Genomic DNA, 19,752 nt, shown 5'->3' on the forward strand with positions numbered 1-19,752 from the left:
CTCTCAAATGCGCACGCCGCCCCGTAAGCCAGCTTTTCTTTCCTTATCGGATCCCGTTCTGAACGTAATTTTGTATTGAGCGCCCTCTCCGTCCGAAACGACCCGATTGCGCGTCATTTGTTGTAATGCTCCTGTTACTGGAACCGAGACGAAAGCTTGTCCTCCTTCGTGCCGCTTTGCCTGCTCAGTCGAAGCCGTTTGGGTCGACGTTTCAGCCTTATACTCGATCCTCCCCTTCTTCACTTGTTCTCTTTATTGGGGCTGTTTTACCTGGTCTAGAGTCTTTAAAGGAACACTATAAAAAGGAATATTAAGTCGGGTTCTCAAATTACGCTTCTTCAATAGCGAAGCGGCTTTTCTTACGGTGATAGGGTAGATTAGCAAGTCGGCAACTACGAAGAAAATAAGGTAACGTGTGGCGACGCCGCACCTAAGTTCGTACAGCAGCTCGCCGTGACGTAATAGATTTTGACAGCGTCTCCACGAGTTTAGTTATAGTCGCTCGCAAAGAAGGATTACGCAGTGCTCTAAAGGGAGTCAGCGGTTCGACCGCAGGTTTCGAGAACTTTTCTTTCGCCACAACCCCGGCCCAGGTACGAAAAGATACGTTGACATCCGTGACGTCAAATCGCACTGACGTACCGGGGCGAATATTTCGGTGCGAAATTCAAAATAGGTTAGTTTTGGGTTCTTTTTCTTATATATATATATATATATAAATATATATATATATATATATATATATATATATATATATATATATATATATATATATATATATATATATTGCGAGAGAGAAAAATCAGCCCTTTCCCGCGATATGAAAGAAAATCGAGTTTTGAAATAACAATTCACCATTGCTCTTTTGTGCCCGTTTAAGATCGCTCGCTCCGCTGTCACCTTTCTGCGGCAGACAGCGGATCAACGTCCTCAACAGCTGCGCGCGCGGTCACTGCGTGATCCAGTTTTTGAACGCTCCCCAGTTTCTCCTCCTCCGGCTCCTCCTGATTGCGTTCACAATGGGGAACGAACTACATGTACCCAAAATAGTCCATCCGTTCACGTGTTTTGCCGATGGCTTGTTTACAAATGCCCGGATATGCGCACTGTTTCTGAACAGTGTATATCCACTTGTTTGATTCATGCACCCTAATACAAATACATGCACTTGTTCAGTTGATTTGCCTCTTCCTCTCGCGATTTTCTCGATTTGATTCCTCAGTTTCAGAATTTTCCGCGATTTATTTAGCGTTTCTTTCGAAACATGCCCAAATCGCAAATCTCGGCCGGCATAATCTAAGGACTTCTTTCAGTCGATTATTTTTTGCGGAGTCTTGTCACGAAAAGCGAGAGATAGGAACGATGAAAGTCACCAGCATCATAGTTTCGAGTGACTTACAAGAGCCGAAACGTTACTAGCGCTATCGCTACTGATGATAATTATTGGATTTTATTGTCTCAACGGCCAGGTGTGGCCAAAGAGCGCCAGGTATTATCACTGCTACTAGTAAAGGTTAGTTACTACTATATCTTCTGTAGTTTGCGGACCTTTGTTTATTCACTTACACCGAATGAATCCCCTCCAACATAGGTAGGGATGCTTCTCGTATGTTCGTTTTCACCGGTGCTTCTCTAATTCGAGGTTTTCGTGAATAGTGTCGCCACGTGCTACATGTGATGTACACACTAAGCACAGATTATTAATCGCTCGTGTGTTAGTGCACTCCTCGATTCACAGTGCTTTTCCCGTTTCTTTCTTTTTCTCTACCACCAGTTGCCGCGAAGCTCGCAGCACCCGAAGACTACATCAGAGACGGCAGCGGCGGTGCCAGCCGCAGCCATGCGGGGTCGCGTCGGCGGCTGCCCTGAGACGAGACGGCCGGGAGTCGTGCCGGCGGCTCTGCACTAGGCCCTAAGCGGCCGCCCCCCCCCCCCTCCCCCCTCCCCTTCCCTCCGCAGCTCAACCCCGTTTCCCGTACCTTCCCGCCGCTCCCCCATCCGACGACACTCACGATGACGTCCAGCTGCCTCGACCTGAGCGCCAAGATGGCGCCGTGCTTCATGAGCCGCGACGACTCCCACTTCACGCCGCACGGCTCGCTCCAGCAGCAGCACCAGCAGCAGCCCCACTGGGCGCGGGGCCACCGGCGCACCAAGAGCGCCGGCAACTACGGGCCCCGCGACCTGAGCATCTACACCACCATGGGCCTGTACGCTCACCACGGCACCACGCTGCCGCCGCTCGCCCAGTCAGAGTCCACGCTGGCGCTGGCGCCGCTCTACGAGTGGCAGCAACGGCACCATCAGGTGGGGCCAGCTTCTTCGATCCGTGGACGATGTCGATGAATCAGTCGATGAGTCAGCCGTTCAATCAGTCTATGGTCCATTCTTGTCTTCTTGTCTATATTCTCTTCGTTGCAGTCTTAGTCTTGCCTAGCTCCATGCACTCTAGTCAATTTAGCCATGTCGATCAGACTGTCAATTTAGTTTTTGCGCCTATAGTCCAGCCAGTCCAGTTATTTTGGCCAGTCAGCCTATCAGTCTATACATAGTTCAGTCAGTAAGCTGGTCGGTCGGCATATATATAGTGCAGCCTAGTAAAATCATTTCCAGTCCAAACAAAAATTGTTCAGAAGTAATTAGAGTGCGGTGCCGTCTTGCTGATGTCAAACGACAGCTTCGCAGTGTGGACCTGCTGATGTGCTGCTGGGGACACTTATTGGTTAGGCCTAATGGTTGATTGGCTACGAGGCGCGTGTGGGTGCTGTGACGTTGCACTCCCTTCGGCATCGGCCCGCGCTGCAAACCACATTAATAAACTCGCGAGCACGCGTATGGTCCACTCGTATCGGAATTTGACGACCGAGTCGTCAACTTAGATTGCGCCGTCTCCGGACACTCTCAAATTCCGGCACGTTGTCGAATGCAACATCTTGTCCGCTCTGATTGGCCCACGGGGCTGCTGCGGCCCCTCTGATTGGCTGAAAACGCCAACATGGCGGAATTGACAGCGTCCAGGATAGCACCGTGGGATCGCCCCAGTTTACTCGGCCAGACTTGCCGTCCACGCAAAGTGCGCCGAGGGGAGGGGAGGTGGGGTGAAAGAGAGAGATAGAGCCAAAGAAGGCCTCGCTCGATAAAACTTGTTTCGGAGTCTCCCTTTAATGGACCACTTCAACGCCGATCGATAAGGTTTCGCCTGCCCTAACGAGAGCGTTTCGCGGAAAGAATCTAACGCACCCGCATCTCACGCGCCGCTAGACTCGGTGTTAATTTTCGAACGTTAATTAGTGGAGCTTCGCTGCTGATGACGTCAGCGTTGTTCTCCGCTCTGCGGGTCTTCTTTTTCGCCGGCAAATGACAATGCAGCGCGACAGCCTTCCTAGATCTTTTTTTTTTCAGAACACCAAAGAGCGCGCCTGCAACGGGCAATTAGGATGTGACAGTCCTTCCTATACGTTTCGGAACTGCTCTGTGCTATCCGGTTAACACGAAGGCGTTTGGCTGCGATGGACGCCGATCGCTTTGCGGTTCAGGACGCAAGAACGAATACTGATGACGTCGTCAGCATTAATGCTCCCGAAGATGCGGCAATTAGCAGCGAGTGGAACGGAATGATCCGACACTCTATTTTCGTAAATGTCATCGATGTCTCGGTGGTATAGCGAGAGATATTTTCCGGCCGAAGTTTGGTGTACGGTCGGCCACAAAACCTTTCGGGACACGGAAATTGCGGGAAAACAAACTTAATTGCCCTGGAACCTTGCCACGTTGACAGCCTCGAATTCAAAGTTCGTGTGTAGTAGTTTCAGCGACCTGCATTTAGGTCCATCAAATTAGAAGCGTCCTGCCTTAACAGGGCAGGAATTAACCTGTCGCGGAACCCGTGTCCCATAATCTTACTTTGCGGACTGTATGATTGTTTACTTCTTGCAGGAGATCAAGAGGGTTCAAGAGAAACCCAAGCAGTAAAGGTGGGAATCGAAAACCGACAGGGGTCGTCCTCTTCCGTATCGTAAGAGTTGGCTTTCCTGCACTGTAGAATTCCATTTACGATGTCCGACGAGACCCCTGTTGTGTCCCCAATTTCAGCTACACTTATAGCAAACGACGTGCACCAAAGGTCTCATGGCGCGTGTAACACAGCTTGCCGTATACCCTAACATCAAGACTGTGCTCATCACATTAACTTTATTTCATTTCCCCTTCCTGATATGCACTTTCCTTACGAGGAGCAGCAGGTGGCATAGACTGAACCAGGTGCGTGTGTTCAGTGCTAAAGTTCGAAGGATCCAGAGCCGCAATGTGCAGCCGCACAGAAGCACACACTTACGGAATGCAGTTTTTAACTGGCGTTTCGCGTCGCCCAGAGGTTGTGGGTTCAACTCCCACTGGCGCCCAAGTCTTCTACTTTCGTATTTCTTTTCTTTTAAATTAGTGCGAAATCTATAGCAAATTTAAGCGTCATTCTTATTATACATCTCAGTTGAAGAAACAGTTATGTTAGACATTTGCAACTGTCAGCTGCGGCAGAGGGCGTAATACTTTCATGTTCGAAAGTTTCGCGTGATGCTGGGCACCACCACGAGAGCGCCCTTTGTGTGACGCACCCTGCTGCGCCTTTCTTCTTTTTTCTTTTCCCCGGTTGCAGCTGTCCGGCTTGGGCGGGAGCACCTCGGGTCACCACCATCTGCACCACTTGCACCACCACCACCCGCTGTCCGAAGTGACCTACAGCAGCGCAGCCGAGTTCGCCAGGACGGGAGGAGAACACCGCGGAGAGCGCCTGCTCAGGCCGGACCTCGGTGAGCCACTTAGGTTTCTTTTTCGACCTATCACTTACCTATTTATTTCGTCACTCATCATCAGTGCAGGAGGAGGTCCCGGAGTTACAAAAACTGTCAGAGGAGCCTCCCACTAGTAGTTTAATCAATATAGTAAGTAACACGTTATGGCAACATAGCAGTGACCGACATCAGATTACACGAAGTTAGTGAAGTGGATAATTAAATACAAGAAAGGCGCTTACAATAATTGAAGTTCACATCAAACAAGCTAGTGCAATATGTGATGCGTATCAGTGAATAAACATGTAGTAATTGACACATTAAGGAAGCATAGGAAGGACATATATCCCGTGGGTGGGAACCTTCTTATGCCCCGCATCGCCCCACCTAAAGAGACAATAAAGGGGAAACAGTGAATCAGTTTATGGTGATAAAGTATTCTTCCGAAACTCCATTCTTCGTAAATTTCCCAATAGGTGGACTATTGAAAGAGGAAAAGTAGGTCAAAGTTCCAATTTTCGAATTTCGCGCCGAAGCCACCGTGCCGGCGCGTCATTATGACGTCACAGATTTCAAAGTATATTGTCGCATTTGGGTCCTTGGGGTGCAGTAGAAATTCTAGAACCTTGCCTAGTCGTCAGCTCCCTCAGAACAAAATTTAGTCAAGTTATTTAGTGGCGAAAAAATTAACTACGGCCGAGGAGACGCTGTCAAAACTCATGACGTCATGTCGGGATGGTGCGGGAACCTCGCGGGGGCGTCGCCACCAGTTTTTCCCTCGATCGTGCGTCTTTTCCGGCTTACGAAACGTCTTCTCCCGATAAGATTGGCTTTATTAGTATACTGTAGAAAAGTAATGTACTTGTGCAATTCAAATTACTTTTCTCTTTTAGTGTCCATGTAATACACTCCAGGAGACGTTACGTTGATGTCAGTTATGCCAATGTATTGAAGGGATGCGAAAACAAAATGTAAAGCTTGACGCTGAGACGTGTCATATCCGTAAGTCTAGTATACAGTGAGAGCATAAAGACAAACTGCAACGAAATTTCAGTTTGGCTAAATTCGTTAATTTTAGACGAGCACATCCTATTGAAGCAAACTTGGCAAATCTGCAGGGCTGGTAATGTCTAATTTTCTTATTAAGAGCATTTAGATAGCGTCTAAATATACGACGCGAGAACGTGATGCTTAGCCGATATGGTACACAGTTGAAACCATGGTCTCGGGGATTTTCCGACTGATCTCGGAGGTCATGTCGAAAAGCCACTCTGGTTCTCAACGTTCGGGGTTCGCCGTCATTTGCGACGAGCGGTAACGATGGCGTTTTTTCTTTTTATTTTGATAGCTTGTGATAGCAATAATATAGACACTCCACGCAAAATTCACCATCGCCGTGAGGTTCCGTATGAAGTCCATAAGATCCCATCGCGCGCCGCGTTCTGTACTTGCGAGGGTGAGCCGAAAGAAGGATGGTGTCAAGAGTCCTTCAGTGTCTTTGCGGTGGCTTGATGCGCGCGCCCGGTGTCTGAGGTCGCGTTAGCAACCAAGCGCTAGGAGAAGGGGTGCAGGCGAGCGCGCGTCTCCTCCTCAAGCCCGGCCGTGGCTGCGCATGTGTCGTCCGCGCGTTTGAGCGCATACGCGGGTCACACGTCGTATCCTGCTAGTAAACTTCGGGTGAACTGTGACTTCTTGTTTCTTTTCTTTTATTAGTTTCGTTATTAAAAAAAACGTCGGTTTTTGCGAGCCTTTCATCGCACATCCACTCGTATATAAGACGTGGAATTTAGCACGGAGGCTGCTTGTTTATCTTCACTGTCTGTCTTTCACACGCTGTCCGAAATTTCGTTCCACTTGACCGGTAGGCGCCCGTAAAAAAGCGGAATATAAGTCGAGGTGGAATATAGGTCGACCCCTGACTTTCAGGTGAATGAAAGTAAAAAAAAAAAAAACGTCAACGCAGTTTGCCGAACACCCTTCATTCGATCAATGCGCTAATTCGTCGCCAGAGACGAGAGGCATGCGTAAACTTTGAGGATTCTCGGGCGGCGACGGCCGCTAGCCACTTGTGACACCTCGCAGCACGTCACCGGTGATGTCTAACAGAATTTATTATGCAAGACTTCGTAGGGTAATGAGCGGCACGCGCCAGGGTGGGACTCGAGTTGCGCGCCAGCGATCACTGCACCTGACTGCATGTATGTAGGCGTCCTCGCTTTGACTACTGGCTTTTCCCCCCGTTTTGGTGTTCCATGCAGCTCTCGTCGATTGCGGCTTCAGTTCTTTCTTTCTTTCTTTTTTTTTTTTTTTTTTTGCGTGCGCGGTTTTCGTACACTGTACGGTGACCGAGAAGACTTTTTTTTCCTTCCGCGCCGCCGATTCGATTTCTCCCAGCGGATGTGCACTCGTTTCTCGAGCACGATGCTCGCGAATCATTTCCGCCGCGGCGACTTCGAATTGAGCACGAACTGCGTGTCATGTGTATGGTAGTGGCTGCGCACTGAAGCTTTCGGTGAAAGTCAACAGTCTGCGCTCACCGCGCGGTTCTCAAGGTTTCACAGACCAAACTTATATACAGTGCCGCCCGCCGCGCTGTCCTTAGGGTCTGCGAGTTCTTTCACTTCCTTTTCGAATGCGGAACTAAAGTGAAGACGCGTGACTTGCTAATGTAGAACGTCGAGACTAACGCACGTTAGCGTAAGTAATAACGCACGTTTGCACTGCGAATTTCGCGCGTTCGCAACGCCACGCGCGAAGAGAAATTGTGTCAAAGACTGCTATCTATATGAGAGGGCACTTTTCTGTTAATCTTTATGAGGAAAAAAGACGACGCATATTTCGGTTCTTAAGGTAAAATGTCTGTGCGAAAGCGCGCAGTACAGGCAGGGACGGGCTTAATGCAATCTTCGAGCCAAGCTCCAAGATCGACTTTTCCACTTCATATCATTCCTGACGTCAAGTATTTCACTCGCTGGCGCACGAAACAAAACGGATAGAAAATACTCGTGCGTTATATATGCGCATAAGGGCCTTCGCCGCGCTTCTAACGCACTTAGCGATACGGGGCAGTGAAAAATTAACGCTTCAGTTAATGCAAGCTCAGCATTTCTCTTTCCTTTTTCGCTTTATTCTGTTCCATCTTCTCTTTCTCTATCTCGCTCTCTGTATCTCGTGCGAACGCATTTTCGACGACCCGGATTAGGATTGCTTCGATGCAAGTGAATAGCATTCGCCTCTCAAGTTAACGAGCTTACGTGCTGGGCGCAGGCATAAGATGAAGAGACGCCGCGGAGCAGAAGACAGGCTTAGTACCAAAATGAAAAGATTGTGGCGAAGAAAAAAAAAACAAAGAGAAAAACACAGTCGCAGCTACCGTTTATTTTTCTTGCGCTTGCTGAATAATTCACTGCGGAGTTCTCCTCTGCTTACTGTTTATTATTTTTTTTCTTGTTTTTAAGCGTAACCTCCCGATTTATGTGTGCGTGCACGTGTGTATGTGTGTGCGTATGTGCGTGCTCTACGAGGCTTCTGTTGCAGCTCGCGGTGTATCAAGTTGTAGCCAGTCTTAATTGACTCATAAAAAATGCATCGCCTTCGGCAGTGGCCGGTCGTTCCCTCGCTGATTTGTTTTTCTTTCTCTCCCGGCGATGAATTCGGATGCACGCTACTACGTACGTGGGCGCGGCACTTCCTTGGTTTCGTGGTCCCTTGTTTTGATCTTGCGGCTCGTGTCTAAGAAGCAAAATAAAAAAGACGCATGCTTTGAGAAGCAAGCAGTAGGCGCGGCTGTTTACAAGCATCGATCGCCTGCTGCGCACGCCAGCAGGTCGTATACCGGTGTACGGCAGCCGCCCAGCGGAGATTCGTAGCTTTAACGTGACGAGGGTTGCAATATGGGCTTGTTAGTAAATTAGCGCTGTGTGTGTCCCTGTGTGTCTTCTTTTGTCCCGTCTTTTAATCGCGCTACCGTACACCCCTTTAACGTGACGAGACCCGCGCGGTCAGCCAGTAGTGTTCTCGTCACATGTTGACGCGGGTGTAGCGTTCGCGTTAAATGTGTCAACCAGTGAGTGAATGGTGACTAGTTTGTTTATTTGTTGATGAGGGTAGAAGAAAATGCGTGGATAAGTGAGTCAGTTGGCTATAGCGGGTTGTGCCAGCAGCACTTCGTGATTTCGTCCTTGAAGGCTGTTAGATTGTTAGACTGTTAGATTGTTAGTGTTAGATTGAAAAGCACGTAGTAAAATGAGTTGAAGCATGAATCAATGTGCTAGTTAGGTTAAGATAGGTTAGGCTAGGTTAGTGGAAGAAATGAAAGTAAAGGCAACTCTTCTTTCTTTTTCACTGCCACTTCCCTTTTTTTTTTCTTTGTTAAGAATATGCACCTTATCTCATTTTCCAGTCACTCATAATTAATTACAGATTTCCGGTTTTTAAAAAGATGTTAATTTTCCTTGTGCACTTAGCTTCATTTGCCTGGTGGGCCCCGTACGACTCTTGAAAACTGCGTATATGGAGCACGAATAAACGGGACACTATGAAGGTGCGCAGAACGACGTACATGAATTACACAGTACTGTTCGCAATAAATTCAGCGGGTAATTACGTCAATACTTCATACCGGGCGAATTGGTTCGTAACAGCGCAAGCAGACGACCACAATAAGGGACGTACACACAAGCTTTTTTTCTTTTTCTTGTGGTCGTCTGTTTGCGCTGTTACCCGTATGTTTCAAGGATAATTACGTAAATGGTTATTCTCTGGCGAAGTAGAGGCATCATTCCAGAGCATATTCCGAGCCTCGCGGTCCAGTGCAGCGGCGCTGTTTGCAGTTGTGCGAGGCAGTACGGCTCCCAAAAGGCACAGCCCGAGTCAAACGCCACTCACGCGCTCCGTTTGAGCTAGACGAGGCGGGATCCGGCGCACGTTGTGCTGTGCTCGAGAACGAGCATACGACGCTCCCATATAGGTGGCCAGGGCGGGGCCTCAGCACCCGTCTGTCAGAGATGCAGATCACTGAAAAATGCGGAATTTAAGCACCGCGCTTACGTCATCGCCCAGAAGCGCGCCACCGTCCTGCAGTGGCGTCCGTGCTGTGGCGCCAGAATCTCAAATTAAGCAGGCACGAAGTCGCCGGACTCGGCTAGGGAGGCCTGCCATTTAGGCTCTGTAACAGGTAACCTTTGCTCTCTCCCCTTTCTCCTCTCTCTCTCTCTAGCTTCACTTTCTTCCCAGCGGAGAGGCTCTCTTCTTCTAAGCCCCACAGTTGCAAACTCGAATCGCGAGCCGTGGGACACGCACTCGGCAGCGCTTATTGTGCCCGAGCCACTTACGCTTATCCAGGAACGGCGGCGTACACGGTCGGGGGACTGCGGCGTCGACAGACAGCGACCAAGCGCGCCAGCGCATAGTGGCACACAAATCCCGTCTAATCCCGAACCCATCTTTTCCCACGAGACGCCGAGCGCGAGCGTCCCCTAATTACGCCGGCCGCGCGCGCGCTCTTGTTGCCGCGATGCGCGTCGTCTGGTTGTGACGTCGGCTGATAGAGCGTCTGGACTGGAGACGCGACGACGACAGGCCCGCAAACTTCTTTCAACGGGCCTCGGGGCCAGAGGCGCCGTTTCACCCGCGCGCTGGAGAGATAGAGCGAGAGAGACAGAGGGAGAGAGAGAAAGAAGGTCACGTTACATCTGTGGTGGACCTCGGCTCGCGCGATATGTCGCGGGACAAATTGCGCGCAGCCTGAATGGCGTGCCGTCTTTTGTCGAAAGTTCCCTGGCCCCTTGCGTGCCACGACTAGAGCGTAACTTAGAAACACGCCTGCTTAGCGAAATGGGGCCAGAAACACTAGGGAAAGTACGGGATAAGGCACGCTCTCGTCTGTTTCTTTCTTTTTTACCGGGTGTTCCTCGTCCTATGTTGGGATGAGGAAAAAAAGAAAAGAAAACGCGCCCTAGTTGCTGTAACGAACTACTCTTGACTGCAGGCGGTTAGGCCGAAACGGTAAGCCAGTGACTTCAGCTAATAGCATACATGTGCCGAAACCAGCTGATTCACACACTATGTGATTCGCCAGCCCTGTTGGAGATGTGAAAAGGCTCATTGCACTTTTCAGCTCTTGCTTGATCAGCTTTTTTGTCAGAGAATGCAAAGCGCAGGGACGTCAGTTGAAGACAGCAGCTTGTAGATGACAGGCCAAATACGCAAGGGCGCTTCTCCTCACATATCTCGCCCAACCTCACCAAGATGACGGACCTCACGTTAGATAAGTAGTAAATATAGTAAATATGGCATAGAACACAATAATTGTACATAAGGCATCAGTGTAGGGACTGGTGCCTGCCACCTAACACCGTAGAAATTCCCAAAATATAAACTGTTACCTCTTCAGCACATTAATTAGCGGGAGCTCGGCCGTCTTTGTGAGGGCATGTTAGCTGCGAGGGAAAGCCTCCTTATGTGCTATTGCATATTGTCTATTGCTCAGGCGATGTGAACTAGCAAGTGCGCGAAGCTGCTGCCTGGCTGTGTGTTAATTGAGACCGAGGAGCAACATTCCGTGCATCCTCAGTTCGCAAGGTGTTTCAGATATTGCTGTGCAAACCCGACAACTTCACCTGGCATCGGCTCTGGTCCCACGTACTTGCTTGCCTTTGGCCATGTGCTGAGGCACACTTCACTTGCGTGAAGTACCTAATCGTATATTGATTGTGCTCTCGCTTTTATTTCTTTTCTTCCAGATGAGGTAGACCCAAACTTGCGAGAGTGCGGCATCCTTGGCTGTCGGCCACGGTGGTTACAGTACTTTGCCAACATCAGAGTTTTTGTGTTTCTGTCGTGCCTGCTGGTTACCCTGCAGCAAGCGTTGTCTACTGGATATGTAAATAGGTGAGTGCTTAAAGACGTATACATATTGACAGTTGAGTGTCAGTACAGCAGACTTCAGTTAATTCAACTCCGGTTAATTCGATTTTTATGGCTAATTCGATTCCGACCGAAAGTACCGATGGGTGCCCATGCATCTCTATGAGCACAAACTTTCGTTATTTATATCCTAAAATTGGCCCTCGTTGGATAATTCTAGTTTGGCCAGTCAGCACACACGCACCTGAACCATATGATGACCACAATATCGACCCCTTTATTGGCAGCGTCTGTCTCAGCGGAGTTTAGGGACTGTGAATGCGTTGAACACACGTCATCTGCTATTAAAAACGCTTATTTACAACCTGCCCTAGGCAGATTTTCAAGCAATAACCGTAGCTCACAACTCCTGGTTAAAGTATTTCAGTTTCAATTTCAGTTTATTGTTCATTTATGGTACACTTAGGTAGTTAAAATAAATATACAGACAAGGGTCCCAAAGTCAAGGACTGCACCGGAACCCTTAAATATTTTACCAGATTTTGCTGTGCGTCTATTTTCTTTGGTGAAATTGGACTGAAAATAGCCTGCGCGGTGCAGTCGGACACGAAACCAAAACCGCCTTCGCGGCGTTCGTATGCTTTCCCGCATAACATGAATGCATTGCGATGAAGCTGACCTTATGAAACCGGGTGCCGTGGTGTTATAGATAGGCCCCATTTTCCTTCCTAAAAATCGGGTGCGCCATTCATTTCTACTTTTATTAGGAGATTTAGTGTAATTTGTACATTAGTTTTCTACTTTGGACACACAGAAAGTGGGCGTGCGTGTGACTCGGGGTCATGTCAAAATTGGGTTACTACTGCCAAATTAATCAGCAGTGTTCTGGTGTCTTTTCTGCATCTTGCTTAATTCGATCCGCTGGATAACTCGATCACTTTTGCCCGTCCAGGTAGGGTCGAACTAACGGAAGTCGACTGCACCTACGAAACAGCACCATTTTGTAAGCTTTAAATGAGCTGTGAAATCATGTGACTGCCATCATTTAGTGGGTGAAGAAAAAGTTAGCATTAGCTTGGCTTCTCAAAACACAAAATGACGACCACACGTTGTACATTAAACATATTTGTTGTTGTAATCATCAGCGTAGGCATTACTGAATGACAGCACTCTCCTATGGCATACAAGCATATTTCATACCTCGTGGTAGCTACCGATTATGCTGCCAAGACTGAAAACTAAGTGAAAGCATTACTGTTTGATCGAGCAGATGTTTGTTGGCATGGTCACATTCTGACTATCTCTTTAATTTTGTTCTGAAAATTTGGCTTGTCATGCTGGAATTCTTTTTTCTTTTATTGCAGAAGAATTGTTATCTGTAGCATCATAAACTGAAGTGGCAGCTTGTTAAGGAGAATCCCAAGAAAAAGCGTACGCCATTCTTCCGTCATATCATGTCAGTGTTTTTCACTCGCACATTCTCTTCTGTTGCAGTGTAATTACAACAATCGAGAAGAGGTTTGATATCCCTAGTCGAGTGTCAGGAGCCATTTCAAGTTCATTTGAGATTGGAAACCTGCTGACCATTATTTTTGTGAGCTACCTTGGGAGCCATAGGCACATTCCTGTTTGGATTGGCAAAGGTAAGCTTGCTTTCACTGCATCTGGTAATATGACCTTTATTGGAAAATCACAACATTGGACTAAGAGACAGTGCTGTGACTTCAGGGGAAATGCTCTGCCAATCTCCAATGAGCAGTTCTGGAAAAAATGCACAGTTGCAGCAATGGCTGTTAAATGTACCGCACAGTTCTGAGCAACTTACAAAGGACGAATAAAACGGCACCTGCTATTTGCATCCACAACTGCCCATTGATGTTTATGCCTTTAAAGCACAATTCGAATCTAATTTTCGTGTTCAGCAACGTTCTTAATTACCTTATTCTATTCAAAACTACCAGCTTCGTTGTGGCAGTAGTCAATTAGATAAATACAAGATAAGCTTGCGCTTCATTCATCATCTTCAGACAAAGGAATAAAGGAAGGTGAAGGTGATACGCACAAACTCTATAGAAAGAAACATGGCAAAATATCTTGCAGGGGCTTCTCCGGGGAGGGAGGTGTAGGCAAGGGGGGCGACGAGGCGGCCGACCCCCAGTATTTTGTCATGCCCAATTCCTGACACCTTGGAGTGTTAAATGATTGAGTGCGCTCCTACATACCTTACGAAAATGGAGAATTGCACTCTGCTTGCCCAACCGAAATATCTTGGTGCTGCACTTGATCTCTTGGTTCACAAGCTAAAATAAAAAAAAAGGTAACGTACAAAACAAAGACAAAAGAAAGTGACGAAGATAGAAGCAAGAATCTCTGCCCAAGCACTCCATACAGGTGGTTAACCAGCGAAGCTGAAACCTGCGGCCCCGGTGTTTATCGCTGGGTTAATCTCGACGATTCATTAAACGACGGCTTGGTAGGCTGCCAGATCCTCAGTACACAGTTGCTGCTTGCGCTTGGCTGCACAAGCCTGTTCTTGTGCCTGGGCTGCAGCATCGGCAACATTGTAGATGCGCTCCTTCTCAGTTCTGTCTCCGTGTTGCTGATCTAAAGCTGTCTGCTCCTTAAGGAGTGCATATGGTGTGTGGCCTACCCGTTTCGGAGCTGGAGAGAAACTTATGCACGCGCGCTCGGCTGCGATGGCGGGCAACGACGTCAGTGCTGGTGCAGCCACACGCCCGCCCCCCCCTCCCCCCCCCCTCCTCTCTGTCACTTTGGCAGTTTGTGCTGGAGAGTTTTCAGCCTACAAGCGGTAGACGGGCGGCCGAATCAACTAGCAATATACAGCCTCACTATAAAAGAGCGTAAAAAAAGGGTTGGTGCAAACTGTAGTCACAATACGGATACAGTAAAACCTCGTTAAACCGTAGCCGATTAAACAGTAGTTTCGTTTTAAGAGTAGTAAAGTCAAATCCCCGACTCAGCGGCCATTTAACATAATGTGTTTTGTGTCCGCATAAACAGTACCAACTTGTTGCGTACGTATCGGTTAACACATAGTGTTTCCACTTTTCATCACGCAAACGCGGCGGTCCGTCATCTCCAGCGAGCGGCCCGGCAGAACAACAAGCCTCAGAGATGGAACAACGACCTTCAAGCGCCCTGTGCATTTACGCGTAAAGCCACATCAGCATCAACATCATTTCGGCGCCTTGCATAGCGAGGTTCCAGAGAGCATTGTGGTACGGTGTACTAGAAGGCTTCTAGTACATGTACACTGTAGTTCTGGCGTTGCGCAAGCAAGGACTCGCATCACGCCAAAGCTCGGATAAAAAAGACGCCAGGTGCTCAGCATAGAAGAAAAATTAGACATTGTTCGTGCTATCGAATGTGACACGAAGAAGTCGGCACTAGCACACGACAGGGATGTACCGTTGACTACGGTGTGTGGCATTCGGAATGCGGAGAAGTTGCTTGGCAGTGCTGCTGCGACCGCAAAGAGATGTCGCCTACAAGGTTAAACCTTTTGCCATCGTTACCTATGCTGTTGCCGAAGTGTCGCCTAGCGACAGTAATGAGGATGACACGGAAAGCGACAGCCTGGGCGATTCAGGCCCAACAGTGGCAGAAGCTGCATGTTACGTCAGCCTCATGAATGAAATCGTCGTGACGAGAACAGCACCCCGCAATGAAAAGATGCCCCGTGACTTCTGCTACACGACCACACCTATGCACGGAGAATATGCAACGCCAACGAGGAATCTGCCATGCGAGTGTTTGCCGAGAAGAAGGGGCTGGCTGAAAAGCTGGCTTGCAGCTTCAGTAAGTTTGATTCCGCTGCCGTCGCGGCTAGGCTGCCACGGCATCAAACAAAAATAATACTTTTGTCATGTGAAGTGAATAAATACTGCATGTTTCTTGCCCTTTCATCACACTGTCTCTGAGTTCCGTTTTTGACAGGTAAGTGGGCAATCTCATGCTATTTCGTTTAAGCAGTACTACCATTTAGTACATACTTCTTCCGAGTTCCGGCCAACTACAGTTTAATGACGTTTCACCATAATTACAGATAGAGCTGAAATTGAGGTTGCGGTCATTATCTGTGACACTGTGCGGTGCTCCTTTCCTTCGCTGCTTCCAGAGTTTAATGGTTACATGTCTTTGTTTTCCAGGAACCATTGTAATGGCAATCGGGTCTTTTGTCTTCTCGCTTCCGTACTTCATGGACCAATCTAACTCTCCAAGTATTTATAGGCTTAATGTCACTCGCATTGAGGACGAAAACACATGCCAAATGCCCACAGCTGCCATGGTGCCCGAACACACAAGGTAAGAACACCTGCAGCGGCTTTTTCTCTGTCACATTCTGGTGCAAGAGCACTTTCAGGTTTGTGCATGGAATGAATGACCAGGAGGGAATAAAGTAAGTTTCTTGTCAGTTGTGATAACTCACAATTTATAGTCATCATAAGCCTTCACAAAGCAACTGATTCTGCATTCATTATTATATTTGCATATTACAATTTGTGGAAACAAGTCCTTAGGGTTGTAACCTGTGCCCTATAAAACTTTCTTCATGCTGTGAATCTTCTTGCACAGTTAAAATATATTTTCTTCATCTATGTCGTGTTATTTGGCTTGCCAGCTGGTAGTATTGCTCTATATATATGATTAGCACCCAACTTAATTATGGTGCCACATGCTTCCGCAGTATTAGGCTCTTTGATGATCATGAGCACCTGGGAGCTGTCGAAATACTTTTCTGTCAACACCATGGCAGTCACTGTTGGGGCCTTCTTCGTGGTTTCCTGCAAAGCATTCAAGCCGACCCATGGCGCCAAGGATAAAGCAATCTACTTTAAACATGTGCATAAAAGCAGCTCACGAAAAGCGCATATTCAAGAGTTCTAAGTTCAATTAATTCATCTTTGCTCAACATGGCAAACAGTGTGGATGACAGGACAAAAGATATACACATCTGTGCTTTTCATACATCTCTTGTCACATTGTCTACGCCGATCACCATGTTGCTCATGCCACGAATTTGTATGCATTTTACAATACTGAGAAATTTTTGCCCCCAATTTACGTTGCAGAGCTGTACTTCCTAGCATGAACGAAGTAATTTCTAGAATGCACTTTGTATGATATCGCACCATTTGGCTATGATGTTGTGTTGCTAGAATCGGCAAAGCACAAGAACAAAGTCACAGTGACGTGCGATTCTTTTTCCATAATACAACTACTAAAGAGCGTTACTAGTGCATTTTGTGAAAATGTGGTTCACGTGAAAGTGTTTTCGTAGCATTAGTAAATCTTATTGTGGACGAACTGGAGTCAGTTGCAGCTCATTTATTGCTTACATTAAGCTGTAAAAAAATGTTAATGTTTTGCTGTAGCAAACGGATGATTATGAAATGGCTGTAATTCATGAACAAAGTAACATGCTAAGTTCACATTCCAGGACATTTTGAATAGAAGTCGGCATGTCTACCAAGCTTTGTAGACTTTCATTAGGTTTTAGCGTGTGCCTTGAAATCAGAATTATTCACTGCGATAATAACAGAAAAGTAGCGTTACGTCACTCACGTGTTGTTACTCTTCTCTAGCGTGCCTGTCCTGAATTGCCTAATTTCTTTTTTTCAGCAGCCACTTTATTAACCCGCCCTTGTCACCCGACGCTGAGCAAAGATGCATCGACGGCAGGTCTTCGAATGCCTTGTATATTTTCATATTTATGTGTGCCCAAATCCTGATTGGGTGTGGTGGGACACCTATTTTTACTCTGGGAACAACCTACATCGATGACCATGTTCGGAAGGAGAGCTCTTCCATGTACATTGGTGAGGAGCCATTCTGACCTCTTGTATTACTACCTTCTTTTGCCAGTCATGCCAACTAGATAATTTGGTCAAGTTCGAAAAAATGATAAAGTATGTTTCAGGCACCAAATTGGTTATTGTACCTCTCGGACCAGATTCACACAGCCATCTTCTGCCCCATCCCATCACCATTCCAGCACAGTTTTCTGTCGCGGAAGAGCATTTTCTCACCGGTTTCTCCTAAAAAATGGGACATTGGAAATGGCTGACGCTGCCAAGGTAGCTGGCATTACATCTTGCAAGACAGATCAGTGAGGAAACGTTTTTCACTGACAGAAACCTGTGCCGTGATGGTGATGTGGCGGGGCAGACAACTGTGTGAATCGAGCCTTATGTGGCACAGGGCGCAAGGTGAGGCTGTGGATTGTCTTAAAAGTTGTCTACATGTTGGTTTGCCACCCATTCTCTCTGTCTGCGCTAATGCCCATCATACTCTTCCCAGACTTCCACGTTCCTTCAGCACAGAGCAGCTGCCTAGAATACTGGTTCACAAACTGTAGGTCATGGCACCCAAAGAGATCATAGTGTATTTTCGTGATGGGCACAAGTAATTTGACATGAAGTGTCTCGGGAACTGCACTCTGCAACTCCGCTTCATGAATTCATCACAAAGGTCAAATCTACCTGAATTTTGCAACCTGTAACGAGGGCAGCGCTCGAATTTTGTGCTAGTTTAGAAATATGGCGATCTTGCAGATGAGCTCACTTTATTCACTTGATTCACTTGGCTGCGTGATCCTTAGAAGTATAGTCGTGCCTCATAAATATTGACACCTTTGTTCCCAACCAGTATTGTCTATAAAGCTAGGAAGTTAGGTCATCTGCGTCATCATGGAGAACTAAGACCGTTTATAGAGAAAAAAAATATGCTTTAAAGTTCATTTGTGCATGTTGTACAGAAATTGAAAATTGAGAAAATATAGCTCGTGAAATGCATTTTTCTTGTCACTACTATGTGCAAAAGTATCGTTTTGCAGCTTGAATCACCCCATGCATCATGGGGGCTGCGACAGTACATAGCTTTTACTCAAAGACAGTGATTCCAACGGGGAGAATACAGTGTAGGGAGAGCTGCAGCCTGTTGATAAAATTAGCGTGTAGATGGAAAAGCTAATCTTTGGAAAAGCTCATCTTTTCCCTCTAGTTAATGTGTACAGGATGCCACTAGAACAATTGGAAAATGTATAAGTCCCAGTCTTTGCCTCAGAAAGCATGTACGCTTCAAAAAACACATGAGTACTGAAGCTGTCACGTGGCTGCCATGATGGAAGAGGCGCTGGCTGGTGCTGTTCTGACGACAGCCACTCATCGTGAGCGGGGCTTTTGGCGTCTTTTGTTTAGAGAAGGTCCTGTCTATACCGTTGCTGTCCTCATTAGCAAGACAAGAATATGGGGGTTTGTACAGGCTATATGCTTTTTCTCCTGTCCATTGTTTGGACAGCGAGTTTCCATGTTAATGAGGAGCAAACACATTAGAATAGCTTGGTGCCCACAAGAGTCGGCCATAAATCTAGTCACAGTTTGACGGGTCATAATAATGAAGCACAACTGCATAAAATTATGTTCTTTCTTTCTTCTATTTCCTTCTTTATTTTCCCACGCAAGGTTCATCTACGTTCATTACCGTTAAGTATTGTTCAAGCACGTGTTCCACATGTAACTGTGCTGTGAAGTCGAGAAGCTTGTGGGATTGCGAAGGTCCTACGAATGTTGTGCGTCGGTGATGGAGGAGGAGCTCCAGTGTCTCAGGAGCACTGGCGCATACAGCCATCTCCTTCATGCCAGCTTAACTGCCTTCTTGCACAAGTAAACACCTTCTCTCTCCTCCCTCTCCCCCTGCTCTGCATTTCAGGCTGCATGTACAGCACAGTGGCCTTCGGCCTAGTGGTGGGCTACCTGCTGGGTGGATTCCTCCTGTCTCAGCACGAGAATTCCTTCCTGGGTGGCACCGTGCCGCGAGGCATCTTTCCCGGCGCCCCCCGGTGGATCGGCGCCTGGTGGGCTGGTTTCGTCCTGTGCGGCATCTTTCTCATGCTGGTGAGTAGATCAGAGTCTTGATGAAATTGCTTAAGCTGCATGAAAGCCTAAATGTCGTGCTTTGCAATTCTCTATGGCCACAAGAAACATGCATACCCCAGCAACGACACTTTACAGCGATTCTTAAAGAAATTAAAGGCCATATACAGGCGGCCTTTAGTAGTATGTGATATTCTAGCTGA

The 19,752-nt window shown here is 47.4% G+C and overlaps 2 protein-coding genes across 4 annotated transcripts in view; both read left to right on the forward strand.

Annotated features, from left to right (window-relative positions):
- Positions 1-19,752, forward strand: part of LOC142585313 (solute carrier organic anion transporter family member 74D-like) — a 572,676-nt gene that overhangs the window by 268,243 nt on the left and 284,681 nt on the right. The gene's annotated exons all lie outside the window — the stretch shown is intronic.
- Positions 1-19,752, forward strand: part of Oatp30B (Organic anion transporting polypeptide 30B) — a 260,297-nt gene that overhangs the window by 213,285 nt on the left and 27,260 nt on the right. For 2 of the 3 annotated variants that reach the window (XM_075695977.1, XM_075695978.1), the window contains 7 exons: positions 1,775-2,307; positions 4,652-4,805; positions 11,531-11,678; positions 13,149-13,297; positions 15,824-15,980; positions 17,298-17,494; positions 19,386-19,570. In XM_075695977.1, the coding sequence (XP_075552092.1) occupies positions 2,014-2,307; positions 4,652-4,805; positions 11,531-11,678; positions 13,149-13,297; positions 15,824-15,980; positions 17,298-17,494; positions 19,386-19,570 (1,284 nt within the window). In that variant the 5' untranslated portion in view covers positions 1,775-2,013. The remainder of the gene's footprint in view (positions 1-1,774; positions 2,308-4,651; positions 4,806-11,530; positions 11,679-13,148; positions 13,298-15,823; positions 15,981-17,297; positions 17,495-19,385; positions 19,571-19,752) is intronic. The other variant, XM_075695979.1, reaches the window with a different exon arrangement.

The sequence above is a fragment of the Dermacentor variabilis genome, chromosome 6 (assembly GCF_050947875.1).
Source record: "Dermacentor variabilis isolate Ectoservices chromosome 6, ASM5094787v1, whole genome shotgun sequence".
Lineage (NCBI taxonomy): Eukaryota > Metazoa > Arthropoda > Arachnida > Ixodida > Ixodidae > Dermacentor > Dermacentor variabilis.